At 59.2% G+C, this 18,491-nt stretch overlaps 1 protein-coding gene across 3 annotated transcripts; it reads right to left on the reverse strand.

Annotated features, from left to right (window-relative positions):
* Positions 1–1,856: 1,856 nt before the first annotated feature.
* FBXO46 (F-box protein 46) lies at positions 1,857–18,285 on the reverse strand. 3 transcript variants are annotated; one of them, XM_074937321.1, is made up of 2 exons: positions 18,227–18,285; positions 1,857–5,425 (listed from the first exon to the last, which is right to left on the reverse strand). In XM_074937321.1, the coding sequence occupies exon 2, from the start codon at positions 5,339–5,341 to the stop codon at positions 3,350–3,352; it is 1,992 nt and encodes a 663-aa protein (XP_074793422.1). In that variant the 5' UTR covers positions 5,342–5,425; positions 18,227–18,285; the 3' UTR covers positions 1,857–3,349. The 3 variants fall into 3 exon arrangements, with proteins under 3 accessions (XP_074793422.1, XP_074793424.1, XP_074793421.1); XM_074937323.1 differs by lacking the exon at positions 18,227–18,285 and adding an exon at positions 15,056–15,135; XM_074937320.1 differs by lacking the exon at positions 18,227–18,285 and adding an exon at positions 10,479–10,571.
* Positions 18,286–18,491: the final 206 nt, after the last annotated feature.

The following is an 18,491-nucleotide window of genomic DNA, read 5'->3' on the forward strand; positions in this document are numbered from 1 at the left end:
ATTCGAGATGTTTGTTAGCCATATAAGCTCCCAGTCCTTTTCAGGATGCCCCTCAACTCTTGGGCCCCTGTAGCATCATGTGGCAGTGAGTCCCACTGGCCAACAGAGCAGCATGGGAAGCAACCTGGCCTAGATCAGCTTTGAGTTGGCAGCTTTAAGTTACAGTGACCCTCCCCTCGGGCCAAACGTTAGGAGGGCGGGTGGCAGCTTACCCTGAGAAACACCAGTTGGGCTAACATTCACGTTAGCACAACTCACACGCCCTACAGTGCGGATGCAGGCAAGCTCCGGACGAGCGCGGCTAGTCCTCCAGCGCCTTCCCACCATCATCCCAAGGGCCCAGCCTGGACAGCCAAGTCCCCCCACAACACACTGCGAACGGGGGGCATTTCCCAGAGCGCAGGGGACGTGAAAATCTAGCCAGGGCGGGGGCAGGGACAGACCTCGCTGGCCACAAGGGAGGCTTGGAAATTTCCCCCAAACCTTGTTTTTTGGACGGGTAATTGGGTTAAGAAGCAAATGTAATTGTTCACAAAAGGCATCTGCTTCCTGCAGGCAACTTAGATTTGGTTCATCAAAAAAACCCAGCCCCCGCAAATAATTTCAAGTCAGAGAGGCTCATGGGAGCCGCATACGGCTGCCTCGTTTGCCCATTCCCCTTTATGGGCCAGACTTCCCAACTGAACTTCATCTCCCGCATTGCAGCCAGCGGCCCCTCTCCGTGAGCATGGTGCATCTTGGAAGCAATCACCCAGCCAGGGTCCCGAGGGACGAGGAGCAGGAAGCACCCAAACTACAACTCCCATGAGGCATTGCAGCAGCACAGGGCTTTCTGCTCCCTCCCCCCTCCCCCCCCCGCCTTCCAAATTGCCCACAGCAAATGTTGGCCAAAACAATTTTTTTCTTTCTTATCCAAATGTTCCCACCAGTTTGCCTCAAGCGTCAAATGGCACCGCAGCTCCAGCTGCTCCTCCCACCTGTGACCTGAGGAGAAGTGAGGCAGCCGCTGCCTGAGTTTGCAGAGAGCCTGAAATAACAGCTCCAGACAGCTGGACTGCCTGCATCACTTCAACAGGGGCTGCCTCCCACACAACTCTGAATGCCGCTAACCCTTTCAAGCACAGCAGAATGGGGCAGGAGCACGCTCTGAAGAGCTATCGGAGGAAAAGGTCGGCATTAAGATGGTGAATGCATTATCAGTCTTTAATGCCACACGGCTGGGTGGCGGGGGGGGACAGGGGACATGATTCATTTTATTCTGGAGGAGGGAGCCAGCTAAGTGGAGGAGGCAATTTCTCTATCTTTCAAAAGCCCTTTTTTGACAGGGGAGGGGACGAGGAAAAAAAAGAAAAATCACCCCCCGAGTCAGTTTTCCTGTTGTTTAATTTGTTTTCCACTCAACAGTCATTTGAAAAGTCACACATGCACAGAGACAGGCGTATAAATACCAGGTGGAGCTGTGCCCGTGCCGGGGGATCCGGAACCAGATCGGCACCTGGGGACTAGAGCACCACGGGCCGACGGCCTCCTTAGGGCAGGGGGGTGGGGATGCAAATGGGCGCGACGGGGAAGGCAGGGAATGGCCCCCTGATTTCGGACCATGATGCTAGCCGAGAATTGAGGTGTAGCCGTTGGCCACATGAGCCCAGCAACACAAGAACTGGTAGGGCCCCACCATGCTCGTGTGTAGGGCTAGGATTTCAAGGCAACTTGTGGTGGGGGGTGGGAGGGAGAGGGGATAAGATCTGTGGGTTCAAATTAAAAGGCTGCAAAAAGGGAGGGAGTGGAACAGTCAGCAGCTGGGGGAGAAGCGCCCCCGACCCTGTTGGTGGGAGCCCAGCACCCGGCTGGATGAGGTTGGAACAATGAGGGGATAAGGCCGTGTGTAGGGGGAAGGAGTCAGGACCCCAGGGGGCAAAGAGGCAGGGTGAAAGGCTGCTCTGGCCATTAGCCCCAGTTCCAGGCACGGGTGGGGAGGCTGAGGGCCAGACCCCCAACTGGCATGTCATTTGGCACCACTGAAGCCATCAGGCCAACTCATTCCAGCTGTGGGGCTGGCCCGGCAGTTACAGAAATGCCCACCCTCCCCTGGAACTGGGCCGCTCCGGCCTGTGGGGAGTGGAGAGCCGGGTTCCTTTGCCCACCAGTCCATACGGGGGTTAGAACTACAGGACGGGACCCCAAAGAGCCAGTGACACTGGCCGATAGCGACCGGAGCCAGGCTGGGGCCAACCCCACGGACAATCCCCCTTCCCCCAAGCAACATGGCTAGAAGAAAAGGGGAGGAACCAGCCGATGGCCAGAGGAAAGCCAGCAGCCACCACCCCCTCCCGCTGAGAACCCAGGTGTCTGAACAGCCTGGCAAAGTCAACTGGTGGCCACCATGCTAAGAAACCCACGGCTACGACAAGCTGCCACTCGGCTTCAGAGAGGCTGCCGCACGTAGGCAAGGATGGGGACAAAGGGGGCTCTCTCTTTGGGGGGGTGGGGGGGGTGGGCATCCCCTCCAGCTCCCTTGCTGCTGTGACCCACTCGCTGGCTCTGAGCAGGGGCAGGGTTGGCTGGTCTCGTGACGGGTTCTACCAAGCAGCAGTGGGCCTGCCTCTCTCTCCAGAGACTGATTTCTTGTCCCCCGATATGTGTTTGTGTGAGCAGCTTGGATTGGAAACGGGACCCCCAGCTGGCGTGACGCTCGCCATGCCAGCCCGCAGGGCCAGGAGCCCTCTCTTGGAGAGGCTAATCAGTGATCAGAAGGGGTGCGGTGCCCCCCCAAACGAGGGCATGGGAGGAGCGGGCCCTAGCAGCGGTGGGGGTTTCACAGCTTCAGACAGCAGAGCCTGGCTCCGATCACACGCTCCTTCCGGTCGGCGGGGGCTGCCACGTGCCCGCTGGCAGCAGGACAGATGGGCTGAGGGGAGCTCTGCTCCGGCAAGGGGGGAAGGAGATTGGGGGTGAATCCACCGATGATAACCTACCAGTGCTCACCAAGCAGGTAGGAGCGGCAGATGAGAAGGGCTGGACACGAGGCTAGCAGGAGAATTCACAACCGCTCCCCCCGAAGCCACCAACAAGCTGCAAAGCCGGGGCACAGCAAGGACCCCCTGCCCAGGCAGGCGGGCGGGGCTGGATGCTGTAGTGGCTGGGGGAAGAGGCGATCTGGCCCCGGCCCAGTATAGTTTTGCAGGTGGGTGAGTCAATTTCTTTTGGGATGGGCTGCAGCCAAGATCAGCACCAGACAGCCAGGCAAACAAATCAAACCCCACACACACACACAGGCAGGCGCGCACACACACACACACGCACGCACGAGACCTCGTGGGCTCCCGCCCCAGCGCCCGTCCGCCCCACCTCACCTCCCGTCCTCCCGCCTGGCCGCTCGGTCCCTCAGCATGTCGCAGGGCAGCACCCAGTTGTTATCGTGTAGCCCCACCCGGCAGCCCGGCGTGTCCTTGTCCGTGCGCCGACAGCACATCCAGTAGGAGCGTCCGTAAGGCAAGTCGTGGTGGTAGGGCTTGGGGTGCCAGCGGCACAGAGATACGTCCCCCTTCTCGTAGTGCTTCTTGCACTGCTTGCAGGGGTCGTCCCGGTACAGCGGGTCCCTGTTCCAGCGGGAGTCTGTGGCCTGCACGCCGAACGTCTCGATGATGGATTTGAAGTAGTGGCAGGTGCATTTCAAGGCGGCCAGCGACTGGGTGGGGAGGTAACTGAAGATCTTCACCATGATGTGCTCGGGGAGCAGGAGCATGTACTGGCGGGGCTCCAGCAAGCGCTGGATCTTGAAGCGGATCTCCAGGAAGTCGTGGGAGACGTGCCGGTAAAGACGGCACAGCGAGGTGTCCGAGGCCGCCGGCTCCAGCCCGGGCCCGTCCGGCCACTCCACGCCCCCCTCGCCGTTGTTCTTCTTGCTGTCCAGGAGGGAGCTGGCAGCCTCCCGGGTGTCCTCGAGCCGGGGGGCCTGGGCGTGAAGGAAGAAGAGCTGGCCGGGGGGTGGATCCTCGCAGGCGGAGCACAGCCCATCCGGGGTGGGGGTCCCCACCGTCAGACACACCGTCTCCTCCTTCATGTTCTTGGTGCTGTCCTTGCCGAAGAAGACGCACTGATCCACCACGCCCGTCACCACCACGTCCACGTGGAAGCCGGCCACGCAGTCCCGGGGCGTTGCCGCTGGCCCCCCCAGCTTCTCCCCGGCCCTGCCTTCGGGGCCGGCGTCCAGCTTGCCCGGCAAGGCCTGGCTCTCACCGCAGCTCATCTCCAAGTCGGGCGGCTCGCTGGCCCCATCGCCCTTGGGCGCGGCACTGGACAGCAGGAAGTCCACGTTGTTGGGCAAGGAGTCGCGGGAGGGGCTGATCAGCTGGTAGAGGTCGCAGGTGATCTTGTCCTTGGCATGGGCGCCGGAGCCGGTGGCGGGGCCCCCGGTGCCGCAGCTCATGAACATGCAGTTGGGGCGGGTGCTGGAGCCCACCTCGGGGGGCGAGCGGGGGTCCCGGCTGCTGGAGATGCGGAAGGCGATGCGCACCTCGCCGGGGCTATGCTGGGAGTTGGCCACGCACTCGGCCGTCTCGGAGCACAGTCCATTCTGCCGCAGGACGCTCCGCTCCTCCTGCTGCGACTCGAAATGGGCCACCGCCTCGGCCACCCGGCTGCAGTCCTGGCCCCCCCCTCCGCCCACCACGGTCTTCTCCCCGTCCGCCGGCTCCTGATCCGCCGAGAGGAACACCACGGGGGAGGGCGGGGCCGCCGGCGCCCCCCCGGGGCAAGGCCGCGAGTAGCTCTGCAGAGCCAGCGCCGTGCGCTGCTCCACCAGGGCCACCATCTCAGCCACAGAGAGCAGGTCCGTGTCGCCGCCCGGCTCAGTGTGGGCCTCCGGGCACAGGTACACGTCCTCCGCCTCCTTGCTGCCCTCCTCATCCTTCCCCGGGCATGGCTTGCCCTTGCTGGGGTCGTGTGAGCGCCGCCGGCGCTTGGCCTTGGAGCTGTCGCTCCCCCATTTGCCCTTGACCTTCATGGTGCTGGCGCGGCTCCCGCTGCTGCACTGGTGGGCCACGAAGAAGGCGATCTTCTCCTTGGTGTTGCCTGGCTTGATGACGTACCAGGTGTCCAGCAGCACCCGGCCCTCCTCCCCCTGGCTGGGGCTGGGGGAGACCAGGGGAGGCGGCGGGGCCGGGGCGGGCGGGGTGTTCTCGGAGCAGGCCTCCCCGCTCTCCTCCCCCTCCTTGGCTTTGCAGGCGAAGTCCCCAAAGGGCTTCTTCACCAGGCTGCCGCCGCACGGCTTGTTCTGGGAGTAGGTGCCGAAGGGCCGTGGGCACCACAGCTGGATGTGCGAGAAGGTGTTCTGATCCATCCCGGGCTCATGGCACAGGCGGTGCCCCCCTAGCTCATGGCGCTCTGGTGCCGGACGCCGAGATCTTCACCGGCTCGGAGCCACCTGGAGAAAGGGAGAGACACACACTGATCAGCGAGGCTGGATGGAAACGAATCGGTCTGCCAGCCTGTGAACCAGCCCAGGGGTTCGCCCATCCAGACTCAAGGATCTAGGAGTATGAGCCAGCCCATAACTTATGCCACATGGCCTCCACCACAGCCCACCGGCAGGAGGGGAGACCGACGTGTCCTGGCCCAGCACCAAACCCCATTGCTGAACCCCCTGCCCCTCCCCCCCGGCTGCCCATAGGCCCTGGCTTCCCCCACAGCGCAGGTCTCTGCTGTCAGTGCAGGTTTCTGTAAGGGGAGGGGTGGCACTGGGGATCGTCCCCTTTCAAGATGGAACAAGCACGCTAGGGGAAGCGGGTTGGGGGCTTCCATTCGCCCAATCTCCTGAGACGAGGAGGAGGGGGCAGCTGGCCAAATGGAAAGGCAGCAAGTTCCTAAGGGGGCAGAGGGAATACATGTTCTCACAGTGTGTCGTGAGCCCGCGGAACTCTCTGCCACAGGACACTGTTAAGGCCAAGAGCAAAACAGGATCGGTCGCTACCATGGGGAAAAAAAACAGTGCCCAGAGCTAGAACAGCAAGTAATGTGCAAAACAGGACTGAGAGCAATCAACCCTTGCAGCTCAAGTTACCGTAACGAAGCTCCCTTGCAATGAGCACTTTGCAGGCATCAACAGCTCAGAAGATGCCCTCCTATCCCACACATGCTGCCCACCCCATCTTCCTGCGCTCTGGGGCCTTTCACCCTCCAAAAGTCCCCATGGTGCCTCTCAGGTCAAGTCCGGCTCTTGGTTACAGGCACTACACATCACCACTGAAATACAGCTGCCTCTGGGGCGGAACATGGGGGCTGTTTAACCGCACATAGCCACAAGATAGCGGTGTGGGACAGGAAGTGAAGTATCCCCCATCACACCGAAATGGCAGGACAAGCTCCCAGAGGCACAAGTCCGAATTTTGCACAGACACTGGGGTTAATCCTTCCACTTAGCACAAAAAATGCAATGGATTTTTTTTTTTCAATGGCCACAGTCTCAGTTTCACGTATTATCGGAAAGACGGTGTCCCCGGCAGCACAGCACCGGCACTGGGGCCAGCCCTGACTGCCAGGGGAGAGGCCCCTACTGAGCCCCCACTCTGCTCCCTGAAGCACAGCGCCCCCTGGGGCTGGCACTGGGCTCAGCACTGACTGCCAGGGGCGAGCCCCCTACTGAGCCCCTGTCCCGCTCCTTGCAGCACAGCGCCCCCTAGTGCTGCGCTGGGGCATTGGGGTCACCACTGACTGCCAGGGGAGAGCACCAGTCGCGACCTCCTACCCACATACCAACCAGGCAGACCCTGCCTAACTTGTGACCCCCTCTCTGGGGTCAAGAGGCCAGACGGGGATGAGGCAGGAACTCAGGCCCCAATGAGACTGTACCCCGACTCTCATGCCCACAGTCTGCCCCTGGAGAAGTGCTCCCACCTGCCCCCAGGAGCTCATGCCCACAGCCTGCGCCCCCCCTACCAGGATGCATTCAGGTATGAAGGAGGGCTGCATCCCTTCCTCTGCAGCCTACAGCCCCCAGGGAGGCGGGACAGAATCACAGGCCACGCCCTCAAGGGAGGACAGGCTACAGGGCCCCCTCCCTGACGCCAGCTCTTCCCATTCGGCCACACCTGGGCACAGCACAGCCAAGGACCCCTTGCTAGCGAGGACAGCCAGGCACAGAGCCCCCCCGCCACAGGACTGTGGTTAGAGGCTGGCCACCTGCAAGTGACACCAGACAAGAGCGCTGGCCCAGCGCCAGCTACGTGCCAGTCAGAGGCTGCCCGTGGCTGGGCTGGGTTCTTCTTGGAGCCGATGCTGCTCCCTACACGTCCAGCGGAGTAAGTCACTCGCTTCCTGCGAGCACAAGCACAACCCAGCACGCTCCACAAGGGAAGGGAGACAAGACTTGGCGCAGGGACACGGTGACTCCACGGCAGAGCCGGTAGAACCCAAGAGTCCGGACACCCGGCCCCCCCCACAACTAACCACTAGGCCCCACTCCCCCTCCAGAGCCAAGAAGGCAGGAGTCCTGACTCTCAGCCCCCACAGCTCTAACCACTAGACCCCACTCCCCCCATCCCAGAGCCAAAAACAGAACCCAGTCCTGACTCCCAAGTCCCATGTCTTCACCCCCATTTCCAAATGCTGTGGAAAGAATGGGGGTGAGTTATCCTCCAACCTGATGGTATCTTCATTTGACAAAATAAAATATAAGGGGGACCTAGGAGTTCAGGGCTGGGGGCAGCCAAAGTTGCCTGCTGGACCTAATCTGTTCCTGCAGGGTGGGCCATAGATGGGGTGAGACGCTTTGACCCACCAGAACCAACTGGCTCTTTCAGTATCTCTGGGGGAGCCAGAGCAGGCAGGTGGGGAGGAGAGAGGGGAGGCGGTTTGAAGGCGGTTTCTGCTCCTGGGGCTGCATCAAGTCTCACTTATCCCGGGCATGGTCGCAGAAGCGATTGGCGCATCGACCAAATGCCCGCGTCCGAGGCAGCTGCCAGTTCGTTGGGATGAGTTTCTGGGAGACAGACTGAACAAAGAAACCACTCCCTGGGCCAGCGCGGCTAGAGATGCACAGAAGAATTAATCAGACCAGGAGCCCATCTACCCTGGTATCCCGGATCCAAGAGTGGCCTACACCGGCTGATTCACAGGGAGGTGCAAGAAACCCCCAGTGGACAATTATGAAATAGCTGCTCCCAGAAAGTTTCCTCCTTCCACCAACCCACCAGTTAGTGATCAGTTCATTCTCTGAGGCACCAAATCTTAGATCCCTCCGAAACTTACACCTATATCCTACCACATCTATCTGTAGGCGGTGCCTTTATCCACACAGACGCCCAGTCCTTGTCTGGAGCCATCCAAACACTTGCCTTCAACGGGATCATGTGGCAATGAGTTCCACAAGCTCATCAGGCAAAACCTAAACTCCTTTCATTACACATTCACTATCCTGCCCCTGCTAGGGAGGGGTGGGACTGGGGAAAAGAAATCTGCATTTTACGCTCCACAGGCTGGGGGCACTGCAGGAGCCGGGGGGACAAAGCTCTACTGAGCAGCCGTCTCCACTCATAAACTCAGGCAGATCAAGGGGTAGCAGCCAGAAGCCCTCACAGGAGCTTGGACCAGTCAAAGGAAGGTGACTTCAAAGCAAGAATTTGAGGGCACGGATGGGCTTACAAGAAAGAAAACATAATGCCAAAAAAAAAAAAAAAAAAAAAAAAAATCTGTGTCAACGTGACACTTAAGGTGGCAAATCTGAATAGATGGGAGCCAGGAAAGGCACCCGCCCAGGCTCCCTTGGCCACTCAGCCGTATGGCACGTCCGAAGCACTCAGAGACGGCCAGTTAAACTCCTCCCTGTGCGGTGGGTTACACTGTTAGCAAGACAGAGACCCAGCCTGCCAGGTGTGTGTGTAGGGGGGGGGGGGGGGGGGACATGCATAAATCCACACAGCATTGACAGCCATGGGCATCAGCCTAAGAGGCAGGCCGGGGGAGGGCAGCAAGGAGTCTGATCTGCCACTGGCATTAAGAGGGAGATGTCAGAGAGGCATTTAAAAGCAAGAGCTGGAGAGCCAATGGGGCAGCTGAAGCATCCCGCCAACATCCCAGGCCAGGCAGACTGCTCCAGCAGATGGGGCCCAGGACTCCTGGGTTCCATTCCTAGCTTTGTCCCTGACTCAATGTGAGACTCTTAGCATGTCACTGCCCCTCTGTGCCTCAGTTTCTCCATCTGTAAAATGGGGGCATCAAGCCTTTGAAGAGGTACGGCACAGTGGTTCTAGGTACTGTTAGGCTGAGGGTCCACAGACCATGCCCATCCCAGCAATGGGAGTCCATGGGACTCACTGCCACTGGCCAGAGCAGCCTGCAAGCCGGCCTTCCACTGGGCTCTGGAGGGAGCATAGCTGGCGGCGCCCTTTGGATCACAGGCAGGCGCTGCCATAACGGATCAGAGCAGCGGAGAAAGGCATCGAGTCCTGCGCATGGCCACGGCCAGCACCGGACACTCCCAGAAACCTGAGTGGAGAACGTGCAATACCCGGCCCACGGCGGCAGGCTCTGCCTAACCCGGGGCAGCGCAGGGCTGGCTTTGGCCCTGAAGCCCATACAGCCAGCCAGCCTGGCAGGACCAGGTTTGACTCCCGCCCTTCAGGCAGCGTTATTTTAACCATGCACAGAGCAGCATGATCCTGATGGACAGGGGATGGGACAGGCCCCAAACCTGCCCCCCCCCGAGGGCTTATCTGCTGGGCCCTTTCATTCACACCACCCTAAAACTTGGGAGGTGCCACGCTGCAGGCAGGAGACTGGTTTGGGGGTGGGGGATGAGGGTACCACTTGGGCCCCCCCTCAGACCTTGCCCGATTTCCCCCTTGCCTCTCCTAAGCTGACTTCCTTTTCAAGCTCAGAGGGGCCGGTTGTTGCACCTGTCCGCCCCACCCTGAGGGACCCAGGGTCTCCAGGTGGGGCATCCCCACCCCCAAGAGGAGCAATGCATTTCCCCTCCCCTTTCGCTGGTTCTGGCGCAGATTGGATTTTGGTGGGGGGGGTCCCTTTGAAGTTAAAAACAAACAAACGGCTCTGGTACTAAAAGCCAGAATTTGGGAAGAAACCAACCCCAGGGATCAGGCCCATGCCGGAGAGCCAGCTGGGCCTGCCTCAGCTTCCCGCCGGGGGCTAATAGGGACCCAGCCCCCGGAGCTGGGGGCGGGGGGGCCTGGCGGATACCGCACAGCGCTGGGAGTCCTGGGGGCTCCACCACACAGCCCCCGGGGGGCAACCTTGGGCAAGTCACTTAGTCGCCGCGTGCCTCAGTTTCCCCCCCTCACCTGTAGAACGGGGCTAATCCACCTTCGGGGGGAGGGGGGAGCTGCACCCCCACGGCACAACAGGCCCAGGCCGGGGGCGGCTCGGCCCCGGGCAGGAAGTGGCGAGTTAGGAGCCCGGCGTGGGCCCCGCGAGGCGGCCCCCGCCGAGGGTTCAAAGCCCGAGCCCCCACCCCGCCCCCTTACCCGAGCCCCCCAAGGCCGGGGGGTCCGATCCGCGCCCGATCCCAGCTGGGGCCCGGCCAGCCACAGGTTGCAGCGCAGCCTCCGCGCGGGGCGGGGGGGGGGGGGCCGGCACCGGAGCCACCCAGGGCTGGGCTGCGCCGGCATCTGCCCCCCAAGGGCCGCCGCGCTCCGGCTGCCAGGGGGCGCCTGGTCCTTAAAGGGGCCGCGCCCCCATCACTCGGGCCCGCCGGTCCCTACAGTACAATAGGGGCCTTTGATCCCGACCTCCCCCCCTCCCCTCCGCCCGCCCGCTCCAGCCATTTGTTGACAGACATATGCATGGGGCTGGCAGCCAATCAGAAGGCCGAGTTTGGGGCATGCCCATATATGGCTGACAGCAGAACCTCAGCCTACCCAGTGGCTTCCCGGTTAGGGAGCGTGGCGCTCTTCCCCAGCCAGGCCGCAGGCGCAGGGCCCGGCCGCGGGAGGGTGAGGGATTATCCCAGTAGCTGAACACATGGAGTATCCAGCGCCACCGCCCCCTCCTTGGCCTCGGCGCCAGCCTGGAGACACAGCTTGCCCTGCCAACACCCGCCCTGCCAGGGAGGGTCTGCCTGCCACCCTCTGGCTTCGGATGAAGCCTCACTAGGACGGGGGTCACGCGTCTGCTCACCCCGGAGCGGGGTCGGGTGATCTCGAGGTGAAAGTCTCCGGCAGAACCCCACTGTGAGCCATGCGCACCTCTCAGCGCTCCTGGGTCAGGGCAGAGTTGGAAGCAGGAGCCCAGGGGGCCCGGGACAGCGGCACAGACCAAACCCCAGTTCTGCTCCCACGGGCTGCAGAGGCAGCATCCAAATTTTAGGGTTTTTCCCTGTCTCGGTTTCCTGGAGCTCCCTGGTTCGGTTTGGCAAGCCAGCTGGGGACGCAGCAGACAAACCTCCCCTGGAAAGCTGGGGGCCTTATCTCTTCAGGGTCCACACGCGACCTGATACCGCAACGTCCGCCTGACTCTGCAGACACCCTGGGAGGATGGCGAGGTGTGATCCGCCCAGCACTTGCATGCTGGCCCAGTGCATGTTAATTGTAGAAGGGAAGGCCGCTCGGATCACCCAGCCCGACCTCCTGCATAACCCAGAGCAGAGAATGTACCCAGCAGATAGTAATTTTGGGGGTGCTAGAAATAGACACACCCCAGCTGCTGGAAAGACCCCAAGCAAAGGAGAATCCTCCAGCCCGTTATCCTGGTGGTGTGCTGGGGTGTCCTCTTTCCCCTACCAGCCTTTCTGCAGCAGCAGACACGCTCCTTGGCCTCAGGGCTGACGCCACCTTCATACTGCTTATGCTCATACTCCATCCACGGGGAGCTAGATCCACTGCATGAGCCCGCAAATCTCGGCTGTACGGCAATACCCGGCAGGGCTGGACTCTACGGCACACACCTAGCTCCCCTCGTCCTGCAGCCACCATCCCACCCACGCACGGAGGGAGCCCGGATTAGAACCCTGGTCCTTTTGCTCTGTAAACACTTGACCTCCTGGAGCCGGCAGCAGTAAAATCTCCTTTTCCCTCTCTAGGCCATGCACAAGCCCCCAGTGGGATTACACAGTCTCTGTCCATCAGACCAATCCCTCCAATGCGGCCATACAGAAACGGCAGAGCCAGAGGTAGGATGTACCCTGAACAAGGAGGCTTCCAGGCCTCCGTGCCTGTCTTAATTGTACCCCCCCTCTGCCCATGTCTGGGCACACCTCTGAGCTCCAAAGAAACCCCTGCTTCCCGGGATGATGAAGGGGTAGCGGAAGAGCCGCAGCCAGGCCGGCCTGGCTGGAGAGATGTTGGCGGACATGGAACTTTGCACGGCTTCAGTCCCGATCAGTCTGGGACTTTGGTGTCCCTCTCTGGGCATCTTTCCATTGGAAACTCACCCGAAGAGGGCACAGACTGCGAGTGGGTCCGGGGCACATGCTGCCCCTGGAGCTGCACAGCGGCTCTGTGGAAGGGAGAGACGCTGGCGGCTTGGGGTCGCCACAAAGCAAAGGCAAAGATACGCAAGGAAAGGAAGAGCAGGTCAATTACGGCCTGAACACCAGCTTACGGAGAATTGCCACCCAAGCCCCTCCAGCGCCCAGCCAATGCTTCTAGAGAAACCTCTGCAAAAAATTCATCATCCTCACACCCCAGCTTGGAGGCACCAGGTCCCCCAGCAAGTCCGTGGCCGAGCCAGGATTAGACCCAGTGCCCTCTCCTCCTGAGATTCTCGCCATTACAGTAGCACCCCGTGGTGGTGGATCAGCTCCCCAGCGTGGTAGGCAAGTAACAGAGACAGAGCCCTGGAGAGCTCACTGTGTAGGTATGACGTCCACTTGTTTGCCAAGAGGGGCTAGTCAGGAAAAAATCTGAACAGGATACAAACAAAGCCTTAGAAGACATCTCCACCCACTCCCAAATACAACACCCCCTGTGCCGGCTTCCCCTGTTCCAACATCCCCGCTTCCTTTCACTAGTTTTCTTCCTCTCTCCAAGTCCAATTCAAAGTTGCCCTGAATTTTCACTGCTCTCCGGGCTTCCTCCATCCCCAACTTTCCTCCAAGCCGGGTCTGCTCCTGAGCCGTTAGAACCGCAACTCAGAGGAAAGGAACTGAGAAGCAGCTAGGGCTGCAGAGGCAGGCTAGAGAGGAAAGCAGGAGACGGAGGCAAGATGGTCCCAGGTGAGCCTAGTGTAGACACAGTATTCTGGACCCCCAAGTTCTGAACGCCAGGAGTTATGACAAGGCGCGAGATCTCAGCAGGGCAAGGACCGGGCCAGTGAGTTCTGCGACACCCCTTTAAGTCAAGCTGGTGCCATCTGCCCATCTCCCTTGCCTTTAGGCACCTCCTGACTGTTTCACTTCTGCAACAGAGTTACCAATTTGAGATGTTCCCTTGCGTCCCTGCACTGATTGACAAGCTGCATTTAAAGGGACAGCAGCTCCTGGTACACAGGCAAGCAGCTCAGGGAGGAGTGTCTGGGATGCCTGAGAGGAGAGGGCTCCATAGATCTAAGAACTGAAACACTCCCCCCCAAAAGACCTTGCAAGGGCAGAGCCGACGCCCTAAGCTTCCAAGTGAGGGGGATTTACCAGCTCTGCTCTGCACATCTGGCTCCTCGCCCGCCACTCCAGGGCGGGTCCCCCCCATGACCACAGCTGGCTGCGAACACCTGTAGCCAGCTGCATAGTTAGATCAGACAGGAAGCTGCCTGAGCATCCCAGCTCTGCTCTCAAACTCAGCCCAGGTCCCCCCAAGCTCCAGCAATCAATGGATTTCCGGCGTGCCCATTTTTCTCCGTATCTGGGCGCCCAGCGGGAAGTGGGCTCCCGGCTCTAGGAACGGGGTGGCTGAAAGCAGCAGATGCAGCATGAGAGGTGTAGCGCTTTCTGCTGCAGTCCTAGAACAATGCTCATGGTTTGCTGTGTTTTCAAAGCCTTGGTCGTGCGGCCACCTCTCCTCAACCCGAAGCCAGCCGTTCAGACGACCCACCCCTGGACACGTCAGAGACTGTGATGAAGAGGGTGTTATAAGTACCAGACGGAGGGACAGCGTCATGCCCCTTGCAGTTGGGCCTAACGCTTCAAAGCAAAGGGATCCTCTCTCTCCCTACTCAGCATCTCAGCTGCCCCGAACTGCACGACGACAAACGCCACCTCGTTGCACAAGATCATCTTAGCCCAGAGTTTCGATTAGCCTCAATCCCAGCCATGCCTACAGGAGCGTCTGACTCTGCTGAACCTGGGCTGGTCTTGTGATGCTCAGCAGAGACCTTTCCTCATCAGGTGACAATTGTTTTATAGCAGGGCATAGGTAGGAATTTGACATTTACGAACTCCCACCCATTTGTTGCATGCACCCGCACGCCCCATCAGCTCCCCAGGCATCTAGCACACAGGGGCTGGAGAGCAGAGGGGTGGTGGAAAGCTGGAGATCAAAAATGGTAACCCCAGGGCATCTCTCTGAGCATGCTTAACACACCATGTGTCATTCATCTATGGAACTCACTGCAGCAGGGTATTACCGAAGCAAAGAACTCAGAAAGGGATTAGGCATTTAAGGGTAAGGAAAGCATCCACTAGGATGAAAGTCACAAGGGCTACTGAACCTCGAGTACCAGCGCATTTGCCAAACAGTTTGATCTAGCTCAGGTATTTCCAGGGAGCCCTTCAACACCAGTTTTTTGAGGGCAGGAAGGAGGGGATCCCCCCTCTCCAGTGGGTGACAGTGGTACAGTGCTATCTGATTGGTCAGTTGAATAGTGGGGGACGAGGGGTTTACCTCTTCCTGAACCAATTAGGACAGGCTACCGCTGGAATCAGGACTGAACTGGAACCGACCAACGGTGCAGCTAGCCCAGTGCCCCACCTGCTGCAGTAGCAGAAGAGGCCAAAAGGACATCTAGGTACAGAAATGTCCAGAGAAATGAACTCACAAGCTCGACTCCGAGCTCCGGGAGAATATGCTGGAGTCAGAACTCCTGGGTTCCGCTCCCAGCTATGGCATCAACGTGAGAAAGCCCCTTCCCGTCCCTGAACCTCAGTTTCCCCATCCATAAAAGGGGATAATACCTGCCTTGCAGGAGGCTGGCCAGGCCTGGCTGATGAGTATTTGCAGCAAAGGTCCTGAAGCAGAGCAAATGCTGGTTGCTATTTGGACAGTCTCCTTCCTCCAACTGAGGAGCGGGTTCCCCTTTTGGGCCAGCACTTCCCCAGAGCTTTTCTGGGAAACCCATTAGCATCAGCGTGCCTTCCTCCTTCCAGCTAACCTCATGACCCCAGGCCAAACCAGAGGGTTAGTGCGCGTACGAACCCCGCCTCCGGTAAGAAAACCCGCTTCCCACTAGGAAATGCCCTCAGATCATCCAGCTTGAGCGCCTCAGGACTCGGCCAGAAGGCAGCGCCTTTGCCTAGTCTGAAATACAAGCTGGGTTCCAAGAACATTTCAAGCTCTTTTGATTTGTTTGTGTAAGGCCTACACAACCCGTTCATGCTTCGGGGGCAGCACCCGCCTCTCAAACCCCAGCCCAACTGTGGGGCATGGACGAAGCAAGCTGAGCTATGAAGGAGGAAGCACACACACAAAAAAGTCTAATTTCCCTGTACACATGGGGTGGGGTGGAGGAACTGTTTACGGCATTTCTATCCCGCTGATTCTGGTTTGTACCTGAGCAGCTCAGATGAGTTGACCCCCATGTCCCAAGCGGAATGAACTCTGAGGCCAAGATTACCTGGTTCATCTCCCAGTTGTTATACTGAGCTTCTTTCCTTTCGCCTCCTAGCCTGCTGCCTCGAGAACTCACCAGCCATACATCCTCACCAAACGTGGCTACCCCACTTTGGACCCTGGAGCTCCACTTGATCCCACCTTTGTCAATACATTACTAAGCATTAGGCAGTGTTTTTCCAGGCAAAGTGCTTCAGGAGGTAGGGCAACTGGGGTCTCCATTATACAGATGAGAGAAATCAATGAGCAGAAATTAAGTGACATTGCCTCGGCGGCAGAAGAATAGAAAGAACCCAAGTGTCCTGCTCTAACCACTGCATCACATTGCCTCTGCTCCATTTCACACTCTCCACTCCAACAGCTTAAAGACCACTTTTTGTGGGGATGGATTACATGTACTCTCAGATTAGAGGGGGCAGTGCAGTGCCAAACAAGGGGTGACAGAAGCTGGAGGGGCCATGTTTGTCTTGGGAATATGACCAAGAAGCTGAGAGGGAGGGGAGGGTTGCCAGAAGTGGAGGAGGCCATGTTTGTTATGGGCACATGGACAGGAGGCTGAGGTCAGTTTCCAGACTCCCAGGATTTATATAATTACTGTACAGTTACTGAGAAACAACCACACAACTGTCATGCAAATCAGACCTCCACGGCCAATCCTCCCTCTGCCTGACCAGCCACTGGGTTAAAGCCAGCAGGGCCCATCCTGACCGGACCAGATGGCCCAGCAGCCCAGGTGTGCAGCCCCTGCTCAGGGAACTGCACAATTGGTGTACAGGTAACTGTACAGCCCCTCCAATTGGCTGAAAGCACGTCTACACTGAAAACACTGCAGCAATGCAGCTGTGCCACTCTAGCACTTAAGTGAAGACGCTCTGACGCCGACAGGAGAGAGTTCTCCCGTCGGCACAGTTAATCCACCTCCCCAAGAGGCAGCAGCTATGTCAGTGGAAGAAGGTCTCCCGTCAGCATAGTGTTGTCTACACAGGGGGTTAAGGTCAATATAATGACATGGCTCAAGGGTGTGGATTTTTCACACCCCAAGTGATATAGTTACACTGACATAGGTCTGCAGTGTAGACCTGGCCTGAGGAAAATTCAGTGCCAGTATCCTGCGTAATCCACTCACCATCCCTTCCCTAGCTACTGTGGGGCAAATTGACACTCCGCCACAGCTTCATTTACAGAGAAACGGCAGCTGCCCCATCCTCAGAGTCACAGGGCTCCTGACCACACCATGCTCAGCACAGTCCACGGCTCACCGCGATGACACCCCTTCGGGGAGGCCACCCACCTTTGCAGCTCTGCCTTTTGAAGATTGGTTTCAAACTCCCTAGGACAGCCTCAGCATAGACCAGTGAGTTTGATCACACCTGAGCCATTCCCGCTCCAGGCCTGCACCTTGCAATAGCTCTGAGTGCTTTCCCCAGCCCTAGTTTTAAAGGCCCCACTTGGGGAGAGACCTCCGCAGTCAGAGATATCTGATGGGTGAGAAGCTTCCCTTCATACTCAACCTAAATTTCATTTAATCCCCTTACCACTCATTATACACATTTGTAACAGCCTAAATTAGTTCTTTCCCTCCTTGGGCGTTTCAGCACTTTAGGGTAATCCCACATTCCTAATCCCACCTTGTTACTTTACACTTTTCACAAGTAAATCTCAAACTGTTTTACAGAGGATGTCAGAATCCTCTGTAAATGGGATGGCTCTCTGGGTCCCTGCAATGGGATGGCTCTCTGGGTGCCGCTTCACAACTGGATCCTTGTTATTAATCATGATGCTTAGTACGGTAGTATCTAAAGACCAACCAAGAACAGGGCCCCGTTGTACACGGCACTGTATAAACAGATGGCCCTTGCCCCAAAACGCTTAAACTGAACCAGACTAGACAGACAAACCCCCACCTCATTCGCTGCCCACCAGCAGGAAACCACTTGCCAATGAACAGGGGTGAGGGGAGGTTCGGGTTTCTGGAGGCACAAGTCCCCACCACACCGTGCATTACTGATGGAAACCAGTGACCGGGTCATGCGGGGGCGGGGGTAGGAAGGGGCTTGCAGGCCACCAAGGAAGCGCCAGCCTGGTAGGGCCTTGACCACAGGATGCTCAGTGAGCGACACACACGTAAGGGCGCAGTCCTTGTAACTCGCCGTCAAAAGTCAGACCCTCCCCCACTTATCCCCCTCCTCTACCCCGTCCCCCAGGAGCCCCTCCCCTCTGCCCCAGATCCCCCACAGCTCATCCCTTCGGACACCCCATAGCCCCATGAGCCCACACCCCCACAGCCTCTAACCCCAGCCCGGTCTGCCCTCCCAGCCCCCTCCCTATACGCCCCTCCCCCACCCTCCCAGCCCCATCCCCTATATCCACAGCCCCCAGCCCCAGAGCCTCTAACCCCAGCCCGGCCTGCCCTCCCAGCCCCATCCCTATACGCCCCTCCCCCATCCTCCCAGCCCCAGCCCCTAGCCGCTCCTCCCCCACAGCCCCCACCCCTCTCCTCGCTCCCCAGCTCTTACCCCTGGACAGGGGCCAGGCGCGCTGCCCCCTCCCCCAGCAGCAGCTCCTCCTCCTCCCCACGCTTCCGGGTTGCACTGCGCAGGCGCTCCCGGGGTCTGCAGACCCAGGGGTTCCCCGCGCGCCCGCCGCCGCCCCGCACTGCATTCTGGGGGCTGTAGTCTCTGGCCCAACCAGGGGCATCCTGGGGGCTGTAGTCTCTGGCCCTCTCCTCACAGCCCCTCCCCATACTGGGCTACCTCGAAGCATAGAAGATCAGGGTTGGAA

The sequence above is a fragment of the Natator depressus genome, chromosome 23 (genome assembly GCF_965152275.1).
Source record: "Natator depressus isolate rNatDep1 chromosome 23, rNatDep2.hap1, whole genome shotgun sequence".
In the NCBI taxonomy this organism is placed as follows: domain Eukaryota; kingdom Metazoa; phylum Chordata; order Testudines; family Cheloniidae; genus Natator; species Natator depressus.

Coding starts and splice junctions, on each gene's coding strand:
- FBXO46 (XM_074937321.1), bottom strand. CDS start 5,341: ATGGATCAGAACACCTTCTCGCACATCCAGCTGTGGTGCCCACGGCCC.